At 47.9% G+C, this 22,212-nt stretch overlaps 1 protein-coding gene across 23 annotated transcripts in view; it reads left to right on the top strand.

Annotated features, from left to right (window-relative positions):
• Nucleotides 1-22,212, top strand: part of FHAD1 (forkhead associated phosphopeptide binding domain 1) — a 130,622-nt gene that overhangs the window by 46,443 nt on the left and 61,967 nt on the right. For all 23 annotated transcript variants that reach the window (XR_011535370.1, XR_011535361.1, XR_011535367.1 and 20 more), the window contains 6 exons: nucleotides 3,929-4,038; nucleotides 7,182-7,418; nucleotides 11,613-11,736; nucleotides 16,107-16,237; nucleotides 18,561-18,650; nucleotides 19,731-19,835. Coding sequence is in view for 17 of the 23 variants with exons in the window: in XM_070602507.1 (XP_070458608.1) it covers nucleotides 3,929-4,038; nucleotides 7,182-7,418; nucleotides 11,613-11,736; nucleotides 16,107-16,237; nucleotides 18,561-18,650; nucleotides 19,731-19,835 (797 nt within the window). In the remaining 6 variants the exon portion in view is untranslated. The remainder of the gene's footprint in view (nucleotides 1-3,928; nucleotides 4,039-7,181; nucleotides 7,419-11,612; nucleotides 11,737-16,106; nucleotides 16,238-18,560; nucleotides 18,651-19,730; nucleotides 19,836-22,212) is intronic.

Genomic DNA, 22,212 nt, shown 5'->3' with positions numbered 1-22,212 from the left:
GTGGGATCCGTCCTGTACGTTGAGGGTGCTTGGCAGCATCCCCGGCCTCTGCCCACTAGATGCCGGTACTTAATGCCCCCTCAATTGTGATACACAAAAATGTGTCCAGACATCGCTAAATGTCCGCTGGGGGCAACATCGCCCTGCTAGAGTTAGTGTCCACCCTTCTCCTTCCACAGGCAATGAGACCTCAGCTCCAAGGATGAACCCTAATGGCATGAGCTCCTGGGAGGTGGGAGAGGACGAATTACTGAGAAGAGAAAATATATGGGGCGATTTTTAAAAATATTATCCTGATTTATATATATTTCTTCACAATAATGGGATAAATTGAACCTAACATCAGTAACCTGCTTTTTAAAATTCAATAATCTATCATGAACGTCTTCCTGCTTCAATAAATTTACTGCATAACGGTTAAGAGCACAGGCTCCGAATCAGACAACCCTGGGTTCAAACCTTGACTCTACCGCTTACCAGCTGTGTGACCTTCAGCAAGTGGCTTGACATCTCTGTGCCTCAGATCCCTCATTTATAAAATGGAAATAGTGATAATAAGATCTGTCTCATGGGTTGTTATGAAGATGAAATAGGATCCTGCATGTAGGTACTGAGCACAGCACCTGATGGATACTGAACACGCAATAAATATTGAATTTTAAAAATTAAATTGCTATCCACCCACGATTGTTATTTAAGCTGTATTTACAACTTACGACATGTAGAAATCCAGTCCACATCCTAAAGACACAGTTCAGGTACCCACACGCTCTCCCTAGTGAGGCCTGGTCACTAGCTGATAAGTAACAGGACAGCCAGACGGTTGTTAAAACACTGACGTCACTTCCCTGCCATTTGACAAACAGCTGCTGCTCGGAACGTCTTCACGTGCCTCTGTCCCCACTGCTGCTGTCTGCTGCCCCCGCCTTCCTGGCCCTCCCTGGGGGTCCCCCGCCGGGACCTCCAAATGATCCAGCAGCTGGAGGCTTTGAACTGAGTTAAGCCACTTTGGTCATCCTGGCTGTAGCCAGTACACGCGTTTGGGGCGGATGAGGGTACCAGCTGCCCCTCCTGCCTGGGGAGAAGGAAAGCGGGTCTCAGATCCAATTCTGCCCCCACACAGACTGTAGTAAACACACCTTCAGCAGCAAAGGGACCCCAAACTGTCCTTCAGCCTGTGCTGCAGGTTTGATGAAGTCCAGGCTCTCTCTGTGCTCAGAGGGCTCTGCCATCGCCTGGCCGAGAAGGGCCACTCAAGGAGCCATGACAGGGTCACAGGGGCATCTGGAGTTATCCCTAGAGATGGCATCCGATGGCAGAGAGCTAACCCGAGACTGGACACCGGCCTAGTTAGGGTCAGACTTGGGGCCCTCCCTGGGCACGCAGGCCAGGGTGGGGCCTCCAGCACGTCAGCCGCCCCCGGGCCACACCTCCCTCCATTTGACGATCGGGAGCCCCTTCCTAAGGTTCAGCATACCAGGTAACAGGCCACCTTTTCTCCCAATAAAAACCCATTCTTGGCCTTCAGTTTGCCGATTAGGAAAACCTCAGGTGTCGCAGCTCCTCTGGACTGTGGCCTGTCTGAGGTGATGCAGCCCGGCCACACCAGGCGTGGGGACCCCGGATTAGGGCAACTGACTGCCCCTAGGTTGGCAGTTAAATGACCTGCACACACAGAGCATCAAACAGCACCAGAGTAGACTGAATACTTAAAAATGAGCCCCGGGCTGTGTGACAACCCTTAATGCACCCCAGGGGCCTCCAGAATTCGACTGGACGTTCAAGTCAAATCCTGCCCCACAAAAGGTTTTTTAGAAAAAAATCTCACTTCTCCTCTTTTCCTTTTATGAAAAGAAGAAAACAGTTATAGATGTTGACAGGCAGGAGGTATTAGGTTAAGAAGAGGGGAAACAAAAGGGAGAATCTTCTAGATCTGTGCTCGCTGATTCAGTGGCTGCCAGCCACAGATGCCTGCTGGGCACCTGAAATGAGGAAGTACATGCTCAGTGTTAATTAATTTACATTTTTAAACTCGATTTTGAAATTGATATCAAATTGAAACTTCAATTTGACGCTTGTTTCAGTAACTGGAAGATTTTGAGCACGAGGGGACGGTCACTGTGGCTGAAGGGTGTGCTCCTGGGGGAAGGTGGCTCGAGACCGTGTGAAAAGAGCAATGAGAAGTGACAGCCAGTGTCAGCAGGGAGGGTGCATGACCTGAGGTCTGGCCACACCAGGCGGTGTTTGACTGGGTGCGTTTGCCAACACAGGCAAAGCCACTCGGGCAGAACTCAGAGGGTTTTGTTCATTTCATCTTGGGAAGAGTTTCATTCGATCGGTTTGTTTTATTCCCTATGAGGAATGGATAAGAAGCCAATCTTAAAAAGATAAAATGATAAAAAGCCCAAGATCAAAAAGCGGGATCAGGGCCTTCCTGTGATCGCAGCCCATTCTGGAGTGTAGACAGCAGGTGCGCTTGGCCCTTCAGGCCATGTCCCATCGTCCAGCGTGCAGGCCATGCTTTCCCCAGCCACCGTGGGCCATCGGCAGTGTCCACAGGTGACGCTGGGGCCCACAAACACGTTTGAGACCTGGGAGAAAAATCATTGGCTCTGAAATGCATAAATGGAAAATGCAGAATCGAAATGAATAAATGATTGAATAAATGCTCACGGATGTGACAGTGTGTACTTAATTCATTGTTAATGTTGACACTCATTACTGTTTCATTACCTCGGAAGACAATTGGTTCAGTTTCTCACTGCACAAGAAGAGAAGAATGCACAATGATTGCCCGCAAATCATAGACAGTTGGAAATTTAAATATGCCTCTCACAGCCAAGGGATCTCAAAAGCAGAGTTACAGAAATCCTTTCAAAAATTTCTATGCCACAAAAAAATGTATTCATTGATGTGAGTCAGTTGTGATATGTTTGATATGATATTGAGTGGGACGCCCAAACATAACAATGCCAGCACCCCTGAAAGTCATAAACAGCCCTTGTAATATTGGGGGTAAATAGGGAAAAAATCAGGAAAACCTAAATGCCTAGTTACTAGTAACTAGTTACTAGTTACCCCCAACTGGGTCCTAGTTACATATGTTTGGGCAAACTTGTGCAGTGGACTCTGGTGCTACCAGTAAAAAGAACACAGTGTAGCTACAAATGCTGACATGGGAAGATGTTTTTAATATCTTGTGAGGTGCAAAAGCAAACTGGAGAAAGATCTCTTTAATAGAAATCCACTTTGTGTTTTAAAGGTGTAATTGCAATAAAAATAGCTAGCATTTAGTGCTAGATGCTCTATATCAGGGGTCAGCAGACTTCTTCTGTAAAGAGCCAGATGGTAAATATTATAGGCTCTGTGGGCCATATGGTCTCTGTTGCAACTATGTCTCGAGTCTGCTTTTATGGCTGGAAGCTGCCATAGACAATATGTAAATGAATGACTGTGTCTGTGTTCCAATAAAACTTTATTTACAAAAACAGGCAGAGGGCCTTATTCATCCCTAGGGTCGTAGTTTGCCAACTGCTGCTCTCCATCATTATTTCATCACTTCCTCAAATAGCCCTTTATAGCAGAGACTGTTAGTGTCGCTAAGTTATATATGTGGAAACTAAGCCTTAGAGAGAGGAAATGACCTGCCCAGGGTCATTGGCTCTCACGTGGCATAGGAAAAAGTCTAGAAAGAGACACATCAAAGTGAATCAGCTCGGTTAGCACTGGGGAAAGGAGTGAGGCAGCTCTTTCTAATACTTCTGTAATGCCTTCATTGCTGTTCAGTGAACATATACACCCCTTTGTGATGTTTTCATTGCATAAGATGTAAATCTCAGGGGGAAATGAATGTGAAGGTTAATCTGAAAATATTGAGGACCTTAGGGAAACTCACGCTCTCTCTGTGCTCTCTTATCTTGTGCGTTAGTGTGGACCAACGCCGTGGAACTGTCAGAACCATCCGTGGCTGAGGGAATTTCCGGGGCAGGACCCTCCCGGGAGATTTACATGGACCAGGACCTGGCCCAGGAGGATAAGGTGCGGGGTGTCGGGGGGAGGAGAGAGGTACAGCAGCTAGCAGGACCATCGAGGCATTGCCGCCCCTGCTGCATGTTCTCTGTGGCTGGAAGTGCCTTTTCACTACTTCCGGGAAACCACCTCTTACTCCCAGGACATTCAACCAAAAGTTTGGTATCTGCTCATTTTATCCCAAAGAACAACATCTACAACCACACAAAGTATTGAGCACCCACTATGTGCTGGATCATGTCCTGTACACTTGGCATTCCATTGTCTTGTTAATCCTCACTGTATTCAAAATAGATTTTATCACTCTCACTTTACAGATGGGGCAACTGGAGCTCAGAGAGAGTAAGTAACTTGCCCAAGGTTGCACAGCGTGAGGGGCAGAGTTGGGATTCAAACCTAGATCTGGTTAACTTCGAAGCTGGTACCTCTAATTCGAAGCTGGTACCTCTAATTCCCACACAGTAACCACTTGATCAACCACGAGTGACGGCACAGTGGTGGGGAAAACATTTCCTAGCAGAAAGAAGTGAGCACTGAAGTTAGACAAAATTGAGTGAAGAAAGAGAGAGACTTGTTTAAGAACCAGAGAGGTTTAGGGAGTGAAACAGGAACAGGAGCCAGAACAGGTGAATTCAGGCGATCTGGGAAGGGACCAGGTTGGATTCCTCCCCACTTAGACACAACCTAAAAATTAGCCTAAAAGAAGCATCCAACGTATCTTGCTGTCCTTGAGGACCAGGGCCCGAGTCGGCAGCACTTCTTAGGGTCGGTGAGCATTGGACCCCCCTGGGGTTCTTGGCAGACCCAGGAATCTGCAACTTCAGGGTGCAGGTGGTTCCGACACAGGTGTCCCGGGGCCAGATCTGAGAAGCGTGGCAGTAAGGTGAGGCGCCAGGCGGGGATGCTGTGTCAGCCATCTGCTGCTGTGTAACGAGCCACCCCAAGACTTAGTGGCTTAAAGCAGCAGCTTCTTATTTCCCAGGATCTACGGGTTGACCTAGATGTTGGTGTCCCCCAGACTCACTCATGCTACTGCAGCCAGCTGGTGACTGGGAGGGGCGATGGTCTCATGTGACCTCATTCCTATGTCTGGGACCTCAGGCAGGAAGCCTGGAATGCTGGGCCTCAGCATGTGGATTTTCGTGCTGGGCCTCCTCACGGCACGGTGGTCTCAGGGTTCCCAGGGGGGCGGGACAGAAGCTGTACAGCCTCTTAAGAACTCGCCTGGAGGTTGCGACTTGCCCAGCATCACTTCTGCCACATTCTCTTGGTCAAAGCAAGTCACGGGTCCAGCCCCCAGTCAGGAGGTGGGGAAAATAGTCTTCACCACTTGGTGGCAGAAGCTGCAAAGTATTTGTAGCCATTTTTCAATCCACCTCAGTTGTTAAACTGGAGATATAAGGTAACCACATTTATAGTTCTTTCTATTTATGAGCCATTTATGTCCTGACTTGCCAGGACTCCTTCAAGTGCAAGTGACAATAAACAAATTAGCTTAAGCCAAAAAAAAAAGCATTTATTGGCTCAACTTATTGGAAGATTTAAAGACCTGCTAGTTTCAGGCATGGCTCGATCCAGGAACTGAAAAGATGTCATCAGAACACTGCCGATCTCTCTCCTCTGTTTCCCTTGGAGCTTGGCTTTCTACAGCAGGCTGGCTTCATGTTTTGGAAAAGACAAACTCAAGCATACGAGCCTATGCATTTAAAATTCATGATCAAAAGGAAGCAAGACCATCTTCCTCTGTAATGCACCCATGAAATCTCTGAGAAAACTCTGATTGACCAACCTGCACATGCTGGTCACATCCACATGGGGAGGTGGGACAGGAAGGAGCAGGGTACATGGTTTTCGGTCCTACCAAGACCACATGGAAGGGGGAGCCCTCCTTCAAGGAAGGGCAGGGGGTCCTCACCAGAAAGTCAGAAACCACAGCTGCACACCTCACTCCACACACTTCTTTCTACTCCAGCACCCAGCACAGGGCCTGGCACAGAGTAGCTGCTCAATAAATGTTTATTGACTGAATAATTAATAAGCACCAGGCTGAGCATGGTGGCTTTGGGCCATTTAGAATTGGGTGCCACTGGCGAGCTGCCCAGGAGTACGGAATCTGTTGGATGCTGTCCCTTGAAATCTTCCCACAAGCATTCGAAGGACCCACAGAAAGACCCTGGCAGCAGTTGGCACTGCCAGACGGGCTTCTTCAGGACTCAAACGCTGTCCTTCCCCCGGTCAGGGAGCTGGAAGGTCAGGAGGCCAACTGGCCGGCTCCCAGGCAGTGAGCTTGCCTAGAAATTTCCCTTGACCTCCTTCCAGCCAGTGGAAACTGTGGGAAGAGCAGGATTCCCTGAAAAGTGGAAATTCTGGAGCTGCATCTGGAGAATTGTTTTTCGGTCTTTCTGACATTTTATTGATGACTTCTGGTGAGAAGTTTGGGGGATTTTTTTCCCTTTTTGGGGAAACCTAACAAATTCCTCAGCTGCAGAGCGTTTTCTTTTGGAGGGATAGAGGACTGGGCTAATTGCACCTGTGGGTAAAATCTGCCAGCAGCCTTTTCTCCGGCCCAGAGTTCACAGGAGCCCACACCATACGTCACCCTCCTGTCTCGAGTGCTTTCCACATCCAGTTACCTGGAACAAATTTTTATGTGAATAACCAAAAAAGGCAGGAAGTACCAGAAGAGTGGAAAGGGGAAAGAAACATTTCAGAATGTGCTAAATTTTTTCAGTTAAATAATAGCCCTCCTTATAGGCAGAATGTGGTCGCATAGAATGTCGTTTCCTCATTCCTTTCCTGGGCCCCTGTGTGCTAAGCTGAATGTTATAAATTAAAATAGTATACATAAACTCTCCAGCAACAGAATTTCCCAAGGGGGATGGTTGTTCTCAATATGGAAGTGTAATTTTCGGGGAAAGGAGAGTTTTGGTACTGTTATAGGAGTCTATGCACAAGCATATCATTTTAACCAAACTCCTATCTCCGAGAGGTTTTCCAAGTGAGGAAGACAGCCTTGAAAGTCTGCCCATCTCTCCCTGCCCACCATCACCTTCCCAAAAGAATTACACCGCATTTTCCTCCTTTTTTTGTGATGGGCTCAGCCTTGTACCCAGACCCACACCGAGTAAACTTCCCGTCTGGCCTCCACCCAGGACGAAATCATTCTGCTGCTGGGAAAAGAGGTCAGCCGTCTCTCGGATTGCGAGCTTCAATCCAAGTACAAAGACTCTGTGATTGCAAGCCTGCAGCACGAAGTGGCCAACCTGAGTCAGAAGCTGTCGGAGACGAGCACGTCCAGGCAGAGCGAGAGGATGATGTCGCAGAAGTTCCAGGTTCTGGATGAAGACATCGACTCCCAGCAGAGAGAGATCCAGAGCTTGAAAAGCCAGGTAGGACTCGGGGACAAGTCGGTGGGGGCCTTAGAGTCTCAACAAGGGGTGACAGCTCTCAGGTAGAGCCCGGGGAGCACAGAGGGAGCCGCCAGCTGGTTAGAATGGGGGTAGTCTTCATAGCATGCTGGATAAGAGCGCACTTCCCAGGAATGAGAGTTGTGGCAAGTTCCTAGCCTCGTAGAAACAGGAGCGACTTTCATTAAGCGCGGACCAGGTGCAGGCACTGGGGCATGCACTTTAGATGCATCAGCCTGTCTGAACCTCACAATCCTCTGACACGCCCCATTCTACCGATGAAGTGACTGAGGCAGGCTCAGAGACACCTGGGGACTAGTGATAGCTTGCACAGCAAGTCAGAGGTGGCCGTGCAATTTGGACTCAGGTCTGCCTCCCTGCACACCGCGAGCTCTCACCCCACTTCACATTTCCACCCAACTCTGCCACTTCGGTGACCTCCTGCACCCAGCCCCAGCCAGAAGGAGCTGTGGACAGCCCACTAGAGAGGGGAGAAGGAACCCCCAGTGTTCTGAACACTGAGGCCTTCACTGAACCCTGAAGGCAGCCGCGGGCCTGCTTATGAGGAATTTCATCCAACAAAGATTCTCCACCCATAATTTCTCGATTACCAGTCATGTTCCTTTCTTTTGAAACTAGATCCAGTTTTTTTAAAGAATGAATTTAAAATTGCCCATTGATCTTATACCTAAATTATATCTCAATAAAGTTGATAAAAAAAGAAATTGGCCACTGATGAATTTTGGCCTCAGTGCATAATGCTGCTTAAAACTGTAGTCGTGCTCGAGGCCTCGGTGCGCTGGTTCCCCATTCCCTGCCTCTCCTTCTGTAACCAATTCAAGGTGCACAGTCTCAGCCCTAGAAACGGTGGCCTAGAAAAGGACATAGATTGTGCGTGATGAACCTAGAAGATTCTACAAGGAGACTGTGAGCTCCGTAAGGGCAAAGACTGAGCCAAGTTACCTTCCTGAACTCTGACAGGACCGTGTCTGTTTGTTCATTCATTCATCCATCCATCCATCCATTCATTCATCCATCCATTCATTCATCCATCCATCCATCCATCCATCCATCCATCCATCCATCCCTCCCTCCATCCATTTATCCATCCATCCATTCATCCACCCATCTGTTTGTTCGTTCATTCAGATAAATACCTGTGGGGTGCCTGCCTTGTGCCACCCCCTCTTCCAAGCTCTGGGAATTCAGCAGACAACAAGGCAGACATGATCCTTCCCCTGGTTACGTTTCAATGAGGGAAACAGAATAAACAAGTAAACAAATATATGCTCTTATATTTAAACGAACAGATGACTGTGCCTCAGATCTGTTTTTGAAAAAACCATGAAAGTAGCAGGTCCTACAGGAAACACTACTGCAAAAAGCCACCTGAACGTGCAGCTGACTCATTGACGAACATCTTTTTCTTGTTCTGAACCCGATTTTGCCATTGGATGGAGAAATATCCCTTCCAGTTATTCTCCCATTTCAGAGCTTTCCTGAGCAAAAGTGACCTGTCTTATCCGGGTACGTGGACGAGGATGAATAATTCCCACATGTCTTTTTTTTTTTAGTTGAAATGTATTTGACATATAATATTATATGATTCTCATATATCTCTGAGTGTCAGCAGGTCACAGTTTGAGTGTTGTTTAAAGTGGCTAGTGATACCTGGAAACATGTTTTGGTTTTTTTAAGGAAGATTAGCCCTGAGCTAACATCTGCCAATCCTCCTCTTTTTTTGCTGAGGAAGACTGGCCCTGAGCTCACATCTGTGCCCATCGTCCTCTACTTTATATATGGGACGCCTACCACAGCATGGCATGCCAAGCGGTGCCATGTCCACACCCGGGATCCGAACTGGTGAATACCGGGCGGGCCGCCGAAGCCGAACATGCGCACTTAACTGCTGCACCACCGGGCCGGCCCCTGGAAACATGTTTTTTTTTTTTACAAAGAAATTATCTAGAAATAATTCCACTGATTCGTCGTCCTGTTGCCTCCTCCCACTTTTGATCTTCACTCATAACTGAAAGAGAATATTTTCTAACAAGGCATAGCTGAACCAAAGGCTGCAGTTGGTTTGAACCCCAATCGAGTTTCATCTGCTCACATTTTAGTTTCTTAAATATTCTATTGCCTGCAGAACATTCAGCCAGAAGTGTAAGCCATGTGGCAGGTTGATTACTTTGTATGATCTCCCGGTCCCCCTGAAAGTGTGTGCATCATGATTTGCTCTCAAGGGTCTTTGATCCGATACAGTATCTCTAGGAAATGCTTCGCTCCGTGCACGCTTGTGCATCTGTCAAAACGAGCGGCTTGTGCATCTGTCGGAACGAGCGGCCGCATTATTATCTGGAAGCCATCGCTCCTCTGTGCGGTTAACTCTCTTATGATTCCGTGCCCATTTTATGACGCAGTACAACAGACAGTAAACTTCCTGGGCTTTGTACCAATTGTAGACAATATGGATATTTGTTTTGGTAGTGAAAGAAATGAAGAGGTTTGACGACTATTTGGAGTTTCCCCACAATCCGAAATTGTACAACTCTAATGCTTGGATTGAAATATTTTATATCCGTCAGAAGCACTGGAGTCTGAGGGGCAGGAGCGTATATTTTCCCATCCCTTCTGGAAGTTTGTCTCTTTGTGTTGTGCCTCTGGTATCATGCAAATAAAAGTATTAAGCTGAGAAGAGCTAGAAACATTTTTTAAAAATTATTCCAAGTAGCTTTTATGGGAAAATTGCAGTTCCCTCACAGAGAAGAGTGAAAGAATTTTTTTCACTCAAGGTTTCCAAAGCACAAACATGCAGAAAGGATAGCCTTGAGGAAGGTGGGGGACAGAGTGACCCGTGTCCCCCCACCTTCTGGCATATACACCCTCCCCAAGGTCTCAGATGCCCCAGGGAAGAAGAAAGTGTAACCACCCCAAATGTCATAGAGTCTGAACCATGATGGTGCATGAAATGAGTCAGAAAACTTGTGAAACCTTGATGCTTCTGTCATCCTACCAGAGTAATAATGCCAGATTTGTGGGGGACAGACGCCAAGCGCAAAGACCATGAGCGCCATCTGGCGGCGAGGCCCCCTGCGCCCTCACTCACATGACCAGAGCACGCCTCCCCCAAGTCGTTTTTATGCCATGCCTACAACGTGCTGTGGCGGTTAACAGGGATTCCTGGATGTCCTCTTAATAACAGCTGCACCGGTGTTTACTGAGCCCAGACAAGGCTTACAAATGTACACAAAAATATTGCCAATCGGCCGTCCCAGAGACAAGCTGAAGCTAGAACGGCTGTGGGCAGACAGGTGCAGGACAGTCACAGCGAGCCTTGTACACCGTGTGCCGGGCACGATCCGAGCGCCTGTGCATACCCTAACGTATTCAAACGCTTTCACAGTCCTGCTGACTGGACCACCGTCACCTCGTTTACAGAATGAAAAAAATGAAACAGCACGTGGTGTCCTCCCCATGTTCACACAGCTGGGAAGCGCCTCAGTCCGGCTCCCGGCTCCATGCCACGCCTCCCAGCCTCCAGCTTCTAATGCTGGTTCCTGGAGCCATCTGGTGAGGCGGAAAGAACTGGAACCAGACACCTAAAGACCCCTAACTGGCCACGTGTCCCTGAGCAAGTGACCTCGCCTTTCTGAGCCTCAGTTTGCTCGCTTACAGAATGGGAACATTGATCGGACCATCAGCCTTCACTGTGCTGTGAGGAGCTGTTGAAGAAGCAGCCACTGAACTGGCTCTGTGAGCTCTCGAGTGTTCCATGAGATGTAAGCTGTTGCTTAGAGGGAGTTAATTTTATAACTTTGAACTTTGCTCTGCGTCCAGCCAGTGCTGGATGATGTGGAACCAAGAGCTGGTCTATTTATGGCTGAAAGTCCAAAAGTCCTAGGAAGGCACATTAAGGCACCAGACAGCCCCGGGGCAGCTGCGCCTGAGGCCCTGTGCGGACACAAAGATAAGGTTGGAGCTTTGATTCCCTGTGAAATGGCAGTCACTGAGTGGCAGGCTCTCTCCTGGCCCTTCCACTAGTCAAATCGAGAAAGCTTGTCCCAACACCCCAACCCAAGGTCATCTGACTCTGTTGGTCCAACCTTCGAGAAGTACCAGTGTGTCTTGCAGACCTGGGCCGGCCCCCCTCTGACTGTGTGTTGCCTCCACCCCCAGATCAGTGCTCTGCAGAAAGGCTACAGCCAGGTGCTGTGCCAGAGCCTGTCCGAGAGGAACTCAGAAATCACAACCCTGAAGAGCGAGGGTGAGAACTTAAGGAGAGACAACGCCATCTCGTCAGGTGAGCTCCTTCTGGACTTGGGCCTGAGAGCCGCCGCCCTCCCCCTCCTTCCAGCACCACAGCAGCCATCACCAATCAACCACTGCCCCCTTGCTCCCTGAGCTGGCTGCAGCCTCGGGGATCTTCTCAGCAGCCTGTGGGCAGCCAGTGTCAGTGAATGAGAGTTTGCCCTCAAGAGTTTATTGCCATCTACTTCCCGGGGCAGGGCCTGATCGCTTCTTGAGTGACTTCTCTCTTAGCTAGAAGGGCTGCTGAGCACCAGCCTCACCAGGGAGAGCACAGGACGCTGTGTGGCTTGGGCGGTTCCAGAAGCCAGCTTGCATGAGTGCCAACTGGAATGTGGACAAAATGGGGGCACCATCTGTCATCTGACCTCTGTCACCCTGGTGCACTTGGGCCCGAGTGAAAACGTTTTCTAACTGACCAACAGAGGTCATTGCACACTGAAGGACCTGGGCGGCAAGGGGCAGCCAGCACATGGTCCAGGGCACTGCTGCCATTGGCCTGGATTCCCTCATTCATTCAGGCTGTTTTGGAGCACCTGCCGGTGCCAGGCCCTGTTCTGGGCGCTGGGGGGAGAGCCCCGAGCAAAACAGATCCCTACACTCACAGGGCTGACATCTGCAAGCGGGTGACAGACAGTGACAAGTGGACAGTTGAATAAACAAGCCCATTTCAGAGAGCAGTCTGGCCAGTGAGGTGGCAGAATGCTGCAGGGGGTGGGGCGGAGGGAGAATAGCGTGGTGGGTGGGTGGAAGAGGTCTCTGACGAGGTGAAGGAAGAGCAAGCAAGGAGGCCGGAGGGAACGGTGTTCCAGGCAGAGAGGGTGCAGGTGCAAAGGCCCTGAGGCTGGAGCAAGCTGGCTGTGAGGAAGGAGCTGAAGGCCAGAGGGCTGGAGCGAACAGGGGCCTGTGGGGCTGGGCATGGTCAGAGGGGGATGCCAGTGCTAGATCACAGGGAGAGGTCTGGGTTTTATTCTCAGGGTGGTGGGAAGCCATTGGGGTTTTTTAAAGCAGGAAATGACGTGTTTAGAGACCTGGAGAGGTTGGGGCACTAACAAGAAAGAGAGGATGGAGAGAAGCAGGCAATGGGGAGCAGGAGGCGAGTCTGGGTTGGGCACACTGCTCTTAAAGTACTCGCTACATTATAGGAAACCTGTCCACAGCTGTAAAAGCTGAGTGTCACGTGTAGCCACATGTGAATCACTGTCTCTATATAAGTCCACCTGCTGTGCCCTGGGCCAGCCTGACCACTGGCTTTTCTTCTGCCTCACTCTTTACACCCCCCCCATTCCTCGCCAACCCAGGCCTCTGCTTATGCTTCTCTCTAACTGGGAGTGTCCTCAGCTATTTGCTGAGCATCTCCCATGGGCCAGGCACTGCTCTGGGTACCAGGAATATAAGGATGAACTCGCTGGGCCCTTGCCTTCCTCCTCTGTGTCTGCCCATCAAATCTCATCCAAGCTTCTACCCTGTCTCAATACCTCTTCCTCCACTCAGGGAGTCAGACAGACCTGGGCTGGAGTAACACTTGGGATGGGCTGGAAAGTGTGGTCCTCGACCAGCAGCATCCACATTCTGTGGGTCCTTGTGAGACATGCAGAGTCTCAGGCCCCAGCCCAGACCTCCTGAGTCAGCATCTGCACTTTATCAAGATCCCAGTTGTTCTGTATGCAAATCAAGTTGGAGAAACACCGCTGGGTTATGCTGCAGTAACAAATAGCCCCCAGGCCTCAGTGGTTCACAGTAAGCAGGCTCATCTCCTGCCTCCACCTCGTGTCCATCATGCATCAGCAGAGGCTGTGCTCGTTGTCACCACTCAGGGACCAGGCTAACCGAGGCCATCACAACACCTGCTTCCAAGATGAGAAAGGCAGGGAAAACAAACAGGGCAGAGGGAGTAAAAGGGACTGGGTTTACTCTCCTGCCAGAAACAGTGAAAAATGAAAAAGAGAAAAAACACCTGAAACAATGGTTTTCATATATTGGGCCCCAAGCAGCACATGACAGTGATCCAGGAGAGAGGGAATCAAACAAGATGAGCCCTACAATGGCCCGTGCTTACTGCCTGGAGAGAGGCTGCAGGCCAGCACAGGGAGGGGACCAGGCAGAGCCCAGCGTGCCCCCCAATTAAGGGGATGGAGTTGGAGGGGCCAACACAAGAGAGTTTGCTGGGCAGAGTAAATGGGGGGAGCGGGCTGCACTGCACAGAGAGCACCCCAGATCTAGTCTTCAGCTGAGTACTGATCAGCACGTGTATGTGGGCAGGGAAAGAACCCCGACAGGAGCAGAGGGAACAATCCAGAAGCTCACACAAGAGCCAAGAACAGTTCATGTTCCCACCATCCAGGATGGAGAAGCCTCGTAATCTGGTAGAGACTCAAAAAGGTCTTGCCTCAGCCACATGGCCAAATTAATTCTCGAGTAAAGATTGTTCTGGTCCCACCAAACAAAGCTTGAAGGCAAGCCCCAGAGGGGTCAACCCATGTCCAAGTAACTGAGCTGTGTCCTGGGCCATACTCATGTTCAAAATGAAATTCTGGATCATATTGCTCTTTATTTCACATACCTTCTTGATTGATACGTACCAATAAAACTGGGCCCTCATGTTCCTCCAAGAAAAGAACCGTTTGAGATGACCCAGTACCCCTGCACTAGGCCCCTGCCTTCCCACTTTTCCTCAATATGATAAGACAATAGGTATTAGTTATCTATCACTGCATTAAAAGTTATCCCAAAGTTTAGTGGATAAAACACCAACCAATATTTATTATCTCACCCAGTTGCTGGAGTGGAATTTGGGAGCGACTTAATTCTGGCTCAGGGTCTTTCATGAGTTGCAGCCAAGATGTCAACTGGGGCAGCAGCTGTGTCGTCTAAAGCCTCAATGGGAGCCAAAGGACCCCCTTCCAGAAAGGCTCACTCATTTGGCTGTTGGCTGGAGGCCTCAGTTTCTCACCACGTGGGCCTCTCCTAGGGGTGTCTTGAGTGTCCTCACAACATGGTGGTTGGCTTCCCCCAACGAGCGATCCAAGAGAAAGCCGCAGTGTCTTTTATGACTCAGTGGGAGGTTACATTCCATCCTTTCCACAGTATCCTGTTGGTTACATACATCAGCCCTAGTTAGGGTGGGAGGGGCTACACAGGGTGTGAATTCCAGGAGGCAGGGAGCACCGGGGCTGTTCTGGAAGCTGACTACCACAAAAAAGAATAGGTGCCATATAACAAACACTGTAAGTTAGCCACTCTCCTGTGCTCTTTACATGCATCATCTCATTTAACCCTGACAGCACCTCTATGGGTGGATAAAGTGGGAGGTAAGATAACTTGTCCACAACCTCCAAGCTAATAAGTGGTGGAGACGGGGTCCAAACTCAGACAAGTGTGAATCCAGCATCCAATCAGTAGTCTCCAATAGTCCCTCTGCCTCGAGCCCATCTCTTGGTCGCTGGAGGAGAGCTCCTGGTCCTTCCTGATGTGGATTAAGGCTGCCCCAGCTAGAGAAGCCCAAGGTGACCTGGCCTACATGCCAAACTATACGACCCAGTGGACTTTTTTTATGGTATGAATTAGGACCGCCCCAGGGAGAGAAGCCCAGGGCATCCTCACCTACATGCCGATCTATATGGCCAGATTCGTATCTAAAGTTATATGACCGCACAATAACCAGACCCCATCTGCACTGAAATCATTTAATGACTTTTTACATCATCTTTTCTATTCTCCAGTAAAAATAAGTCACGTACCCATGCCTTATAAAATTAGCCCTAACCCTCAACTCGGGGCAGCAGCAGGAGCTCTGCCTGCCCATGGGTCCTGTCCCCATGCCAGCGGGGGCAGCAGCAGGAGCTCTGCCTGCCCATGGGTCCTGTCCCCATGCCAGCGGGGGCAGCAGCAGCTGCTCTGCCTGCCCATGGGTCCTGTCCCCATGCTATTCCACACTATTCTCTAAATAAAAGAGCGCTACTGCCAGATCTTGAGAGTCTAAGAAATCTTTCTTTCGACTCCTCGGCTCACCGACCCCACATCACTTCCCTATGCCGGGCCTTTGCTCCCCAGGCCCAGGGCGTGGCCTCTGCTCCTAGGTCTGCCGGGCCTGTGCCCGAAGGGGCTCCAAAGGCTTCTCCTCTCTCGGCAATGCTCCTTGACACCTGCTCATCCTCACTGGAGCCTTAAAGAAACGAGGTTCAGCGGATTGTGGCCACATCCCTATTCTAGCTCTGGGATCCTTGGGGTCAGCCTCCTCAGTGCCCAGCGAGGACCCGAGTGGCCTGGGCTTAGAGGGGGCTCGTCCACAAGCTGGCTGGCAGCGGTGGATGTGACAGTAATCCAACTCCTTCTTTGACCTCTGTGAGTCTTCTTTTCCTACAGGGATGGTGTCATCTTTGCAAAAGGACGTGTTAGCAAAGGATGAGCAAGTTCAACAACTAAAACAGGAGGTGAATCAACTAAAGAGTGAGAACAAAGAAAAGAATTACCAGCTTGAAGCCCTCAGCTCCAGAGTGAGTGTTGGGTCATCATCAGAGTGTAGCTGTCGGTAGAACGTGCTCATCTCATCGACCTGGGCCCTAGCTTTAATGTCACTCCCTCCTCACACCATGGGGAGATGAGGCCAGTGCCCAAGGGCATAGGGGGACCGCTGCTGGGTGGGCCAAAACACGAAACGCCCCCCTGGGAAGACCAAAAGCAGGAGACCAGGTTCTTTGCAGCTTTTCAAAGAACAACACGTACGTGACTCAAAATAAGCAAGATGTATATTCAAATCCAGCCAACATTTTTTAACTCCTGCTATAAATTAGTGTGTTTAATCTCAGCAACAAACACATCTGTTAGCATGGATTGTCATTGCAAGGCTTAGTATTAAAACAGGCTAGGATCTCTCTGGGGGCAAAGATGACTACACCGGGCTTCATCACAGTCCCAGCCACCACTGGTTTTCATAGCTGCCTTCAAAGTGGAATATTTGAAGGTCCAGATGCAGACCTGCAGACTTCCATTTCTTCCCTTGGCTCTTAGTGTATAAGAATTCCTCTGTGGAAAATGCAGCTGGTAGGCAAGTTCAGAGCATTTTAAATGTAACTTTGACTATTTGCAAATTTTGCCTTCAATCCTGACTTTAGAATCCTGATCCTACAGGATAAGAGTTCTCAGTATTTGTGTGATTTGTCTGTTTTGATGAGTTGGGGTAAAACCTAATGACTTTCATCTCAGGCGGCGACTCAGAGATTCATGTGGCTGCCTGATGGGTCAGCTCTGTCCGCAGCGGGGTGGGGGCTGCAGTGGACTCTGAGGTTCCAAAGGACAGGCAGCGGGGAAATAGCTGGGGCTTAGTGCCATGCCCAGTTTGGGCCTGAAAAGGCAGAGCATGAGCTTTGGGGTCAGACAGACCAGGGTCCAATCCCAGAGCTTTCTTTTATTGTAACTTGTTTGGCCCCCGTTGTCCCATCTGTGAAATGGGGATAACAAACTCATTTTCTGAGAAGTAGGAGGCTGATTTCAGTTGTGGTCTTCTGCCTCTGTAGCGGGTCAGCCGCCTGGCCAAGCCCTCTGCATTCGCTTCTCCTGAGCCAACGGACTTCTTAGGCACGTGTGATCGCTGTTTTGTGTGGGGTGCACGTGTGTGTGTGTGCATGTGTGTGCATGCATGTGTGTGTGTGTTGGGAAGGAGGGTGGAGCTGATGCTAAGTGGAAGAACAGCGCCCATTTGGTTTTCTGCCTCCTGGAGTGCATGTGGATCATTTTCCTCCCGTTTCCCCTTCCTCGCTGACCTTGGAATGGCGTGCCTTCCTCTTCTCGAGCCCATGCTGGCCCTTAGCACATGGGCTCCTCATCACCAAGGGCATTGCTCTCATGAACATTCGGGATGACTATCTATTTTTTAAATTACGTTTGTCATGTGTGTTAATTTTAGAAAAATAAGTAGATGATATTCAAAAGCAAAATTAAAAAGAGAAGAAAGGAAATGCTATCCCAAGAAATCAGTGTTAATATTTTTATGTATATTCTTCCAGTCTTGTTTCTATATATTACCTAGAAATAAATAAATTATATATACCTTACAGTGAATTTATACTATACACATTTTTTAAATTTTTAAATACTTACTGTTTTCCTATGTTAATAAATAAAAGCCCTTATCATGGGTCTTAAGAGCTGCATAATATTCTCCTACATGTACACCACGTAATAAAGCAGTCCCCAGTTGTTGGACACTGGGTTGTTTCTTTTTTTCCCACTGTTGCTAACATTACTGTGAAGAACATCCTTGAAACTATAGATTTGCTGATTGCTGCAGTCGTTGTCCTTAGGGTACAAGACTAAAGCAGGAGTTTCCGGGTCGAAAGAAGTCACCTCTTGGTCCTCTTCATGCCGGTTGCCGAATTGCCCTCCAGAAAGACTGTCCTGTTCGACCTCCACGGCCATGGCAGTTGTGTCTTTGAGATGTAACCCGCATAAGGGATAGGAGCTGTCCCAGTTCACCAGCGAGCCCCCATATATTCCCAGAGTCGCTCTCAGGAATCTGGGAATCGCCCCAGTTCCTCCACCCTAAGGACCCTCACTCACAGCGCTGGGCTTTTCCTGCATTGGTGTAGACTGCTGGCTTTTGAAGAAGAATTTAGACGACGTATTCCTCAGAACTCGTGAGGGGGTGAAACTAGGATAACTCGTGCGGGATCTCATGCCTCCATCAGGCACCAGTGGTCTTGCCTCTTGGAATTTGGGGGTGAGAATAATTAAACAGCAGGAAACACTCATAAGAGCAAACGTGAGGACTTGGAACCCCCAGACAACCCCACGTGGCCTTGTCGTCCTTTTTCTCCACAGTGCTCAGTGCTGAAAGAAGAGTTAAAAAAGGAAGATGCCCAGAAGGAGCACCGGGATGCCCAAGAGAAAGAGTTAAAACTCTGCAAAACTGTGAGTTGACCCGCCTTATTCCTAGGTGTCCCCAGAAAATCTAGACTTCAGCCTTCAGGTTTGTGGTGGGGTCCTAGGCCTTTAGATGGCGTGGGCTCTGTCCATTGGTTTGTTCATGTCATCTCATGATTCTTCGATTTTCTGCCTCTAGCCTCAAGGAAGAGATGAGTGAAAAGACCAAGGAAAACACTCTCCCAGGATTCTCTGGGCAATTGGCTGTCGCCCCCTCACTGGATTTCCCCTGGGCCTGGGCTGGGGTTGGAATGGGGACAGGGACAGAGGTGGCTACCACATGCTGCTGGGAATTCATTCTGGTCCCCTGCCTCTGGAACTGTGATGCCCAAACTTTTAAGTTCCACTGTCACAGTTTTATTGTAGCCACAGGCACTACTTCCTTAAGTAATTTTGTTTAAATACATCAATTTTACACCAACTCATAAAAATAAAACAAAAAAGAAAGGCATCATTTGCCTTATATAGGAAGTGACTGTAAAAATAAATACAATGAAAATATGACCATTAAAATGGAAATATTCATCCCCTATGCCGACTGAATCCTCTCGCACATCTCCAGACGTGCATCTTCCCTTCCCTGAGAGGCACAGCACCTTAGACACGAGGAGGAGGTGTGCCCCCCTCCATGTCAGGAGCATTTGTATTCTCTGCCTCAAATGGGAAAAAAGAAAGATTTCATTGTTCTGTTCTCCCAAACTGCGCCCATTGTGTCTTCCAAACAGCCCTTCCTTAGATTGATCTCAAAAATATACCCCAAGAGAAAAGATTCTAATGAGCTGATGGATATCTTCTATTGTTTAATCCAGGATCCATGCTGATTTTCAAAAGGAGTTAATCATTTTCCTTCACTCAGCACTTTCAGTATATCAGTTGGAAAAAAAAGTCTACTCTGCCCAAAAGATATAGAATTTTCCCCCAAGGGAAGGCATTAAGCTAATACTAGACTAGGTTTTAGCCTTAATGAACCCGAGGAAATGAGTTCTGGAGGTTCAGGCCTTTCAGTGCAGAAGGCAGCGCCTGCTTGCCGTCAGAAAGTTGACTTGCCGGTTGTTGAAACTCTTTCAGCAAATCCAAGAGATGGAGCAAGAAATGAAGAAGCTCAGGGAGGAGCTGAAGAAGAGCTTTACTGAGCAGAGCATGATCTCTAAGACACTTCGAGAAAAGAGCAAGGTAGGGCAAGGACAGCGTTGGGCCAGGTGTTCCACACACATCATCCCCATTAATCCTCACAATGACACTGCGTGGTCGAGACTGGTATTAACCCCACTGTATAGTTGGGAAGACTGAGGCTCACAGATGTGAAGGAAGTTACCCTCGTTCACTCAGACATGGTATTTACCCCAGTTCGCTCAGACGCAGTAGTTGCGGCAGAACCTGAATCCACGTCTGTCTGACTCCAAAGCTCCCGTGTGAAACCACGACCCTAGACTCCCTTCAAGTCTTAATTGTAAAATTATCCAGAAAAGAATTGACCCATCAAATCAAGTTTGCCAATGATGTTGTTCGAACTTAAATGCTCTTACCGATTTTTTGTGTTCTATCAGTCACCGAGAGAGGTATGTTTTTAAAACATCTCATCATAATTGTGGATTTGTGTATTTCTTGTTTAGGATTGCCAATTTTTGCTTTATATATATTTTTAGGCTGTTACTAGGTGCATATAAATTTAGAATGTTAATGATACCTGTTGAAAAAGAACCCTGATCGTCATAAAATGTCCCTCTTCATCTCTAATAGTGTATTTCCGTTAAAGTCTACTTTGTCATTAATATGACTCCATCAGCTACACTGGCTTTCTGTTGGTTAGAGTTTTCATAGAATATCTTTTTTTATACTTCTTCTGTCAATCTCTGTTTTAAGTTTGAGATGTATCTCTTCTAAATAGCATATCATTTTTATAAAATCTAGTCTGACAATCTTCGTCTTTTAGTCCATTTATATTTAATGTAATTAGTGTATATTGAGGTTTAAATTTATCTTCTTGCTCAGCGCCAGTTGTACCATCTGTGCTACATTCCTTTTTTTCTCCTTTCTTGCCTTCTTTTGAGTTGATGATATCATTCCATTTTCTTCTCTCTATCGCTTGGAAATACTTCACTCTTTTACTCTTCTTTCAGTAGGCATCCTGAAGACTATAATATGCATTCTTGACTTACCAAGATCCAATGTTAGTTAACAATGATGCCCTTCTTGACAATGCAGTGACTTTAGGCCATTTTAACTTCACTTTCCCCCTCCAGATTTATGCGCCATTGTTGTCGTTTTCCAAACTGCTCTCTATAAGACATTATTATTTTTTGTGTGCATTCATATCCACATGCTACTCTTTCTGTTGCGTGTCTTCTCTGCATCTCTGATCATCCATCTGGGATCATTTTTTCTTCTGTCTGAAGAACACCCTTTAGTGTTTTTCTTCAATGCGGCTCTGTGATGACAAATTCTCTCAGATGTGTGTGTGTCTGTCTGAAAATGTATATTTAACTTTCTTTTTTTGAAATTGAGATAAATAAACTTTTCATTCTTAAAATACATTTTGACTGAGTATTGAATTCTACATTGGCAATTATAGTGTTAGGTACATTGTTCTATTGTCTTTTGGCTCCCGTTGTTTCTATTTAGAAGTCATTTATAAGCCTAATTATGGTAGCTTTGTGTAATCCCTCTTTATTTCTCTGGCTGAGTCTAAGATTTTCTTTTCCCTTATTTTCCAGCAGTTTTATTATGGTTTATCTGAATATGGAGTCCTTTTTTTATTTTTATTTTTTGTATGCAGGATGCTGCCACAGCATGGGTTGATGAGCAGTGTGTAGGTCCATGCCCGGGATTCAAACCTGCCAACCCTGGGCCACTGAAGTGGAGCACATGAACTTAACCACTATGCTCCTGGGCCAGCCCCTGTGGATTCGTTTTTATTTGCCTTGTTTTGAGCTCCTGGGGCTTCTTGAATCTCTGGCTTGGTGTTTGGCCTTAGTTCTGGACTTGGGCTGTGCACCACATAGGCAGTGGGGAGCTACTGAAAGCTTTTGAACAGAGGACAGATATGGTTATTTTTGTGGTGAATAATAATGGGGAAAATGATAGCTATCGTTTCTCACATATGAGGCATTATGCCAAACATTAAGTCTCTTTTTATCTTCACGACAGCTCTATGGCCTAGAAATTATCCTCTCTATTTTACAGATGAGAGAATAATCCAGGTTCCTAGTTACTAGTAAAGTAACTAGCCCAAAGCCACAGGGTCGGTGAGTGGCAAAGCCAAGGCTGGAAGCCAGGGTTGTCTGGCCCCAATTACTGTGGCATAGCCACTAGCTACATGTGACTGCGCTGAAATTAATCAAAATTAGATAAAATTTAAAGTTGAATTCCTTAGTCACACCAGCCACTTTTCAAGTGCTCAATAGCCAGACGTGGCTACTGGCTGCCGTATTAGATGGCATGGACACCGAGCGCTTCCGTCCTTGCAGAGTTCTGTCAGACAGAGCTGCTCCACAGCTTGGTGACTGTCACAGGCCCGTGAAGACTTCACTGGAAGGACGTAACAAGAGGC

Source organism: Equus przewalskii, chromosome 2 (genome assembly GCF_037783145.1).
Source record: "Equus przewalskii isolate Varuska chromosome 2, EquPr2, whole genome shotgun sequence".
NCBI lineage: Eukaryota > Metazoa > Chordata > Mammalia > Perissodactyla > Equidae > Equus > Equus przewalskii.
The sequence above is the reverse complement of the archived record's forward strand: the minus strand, read 5'-3'. Positions and strand labels throughout refer to the sequence as shown.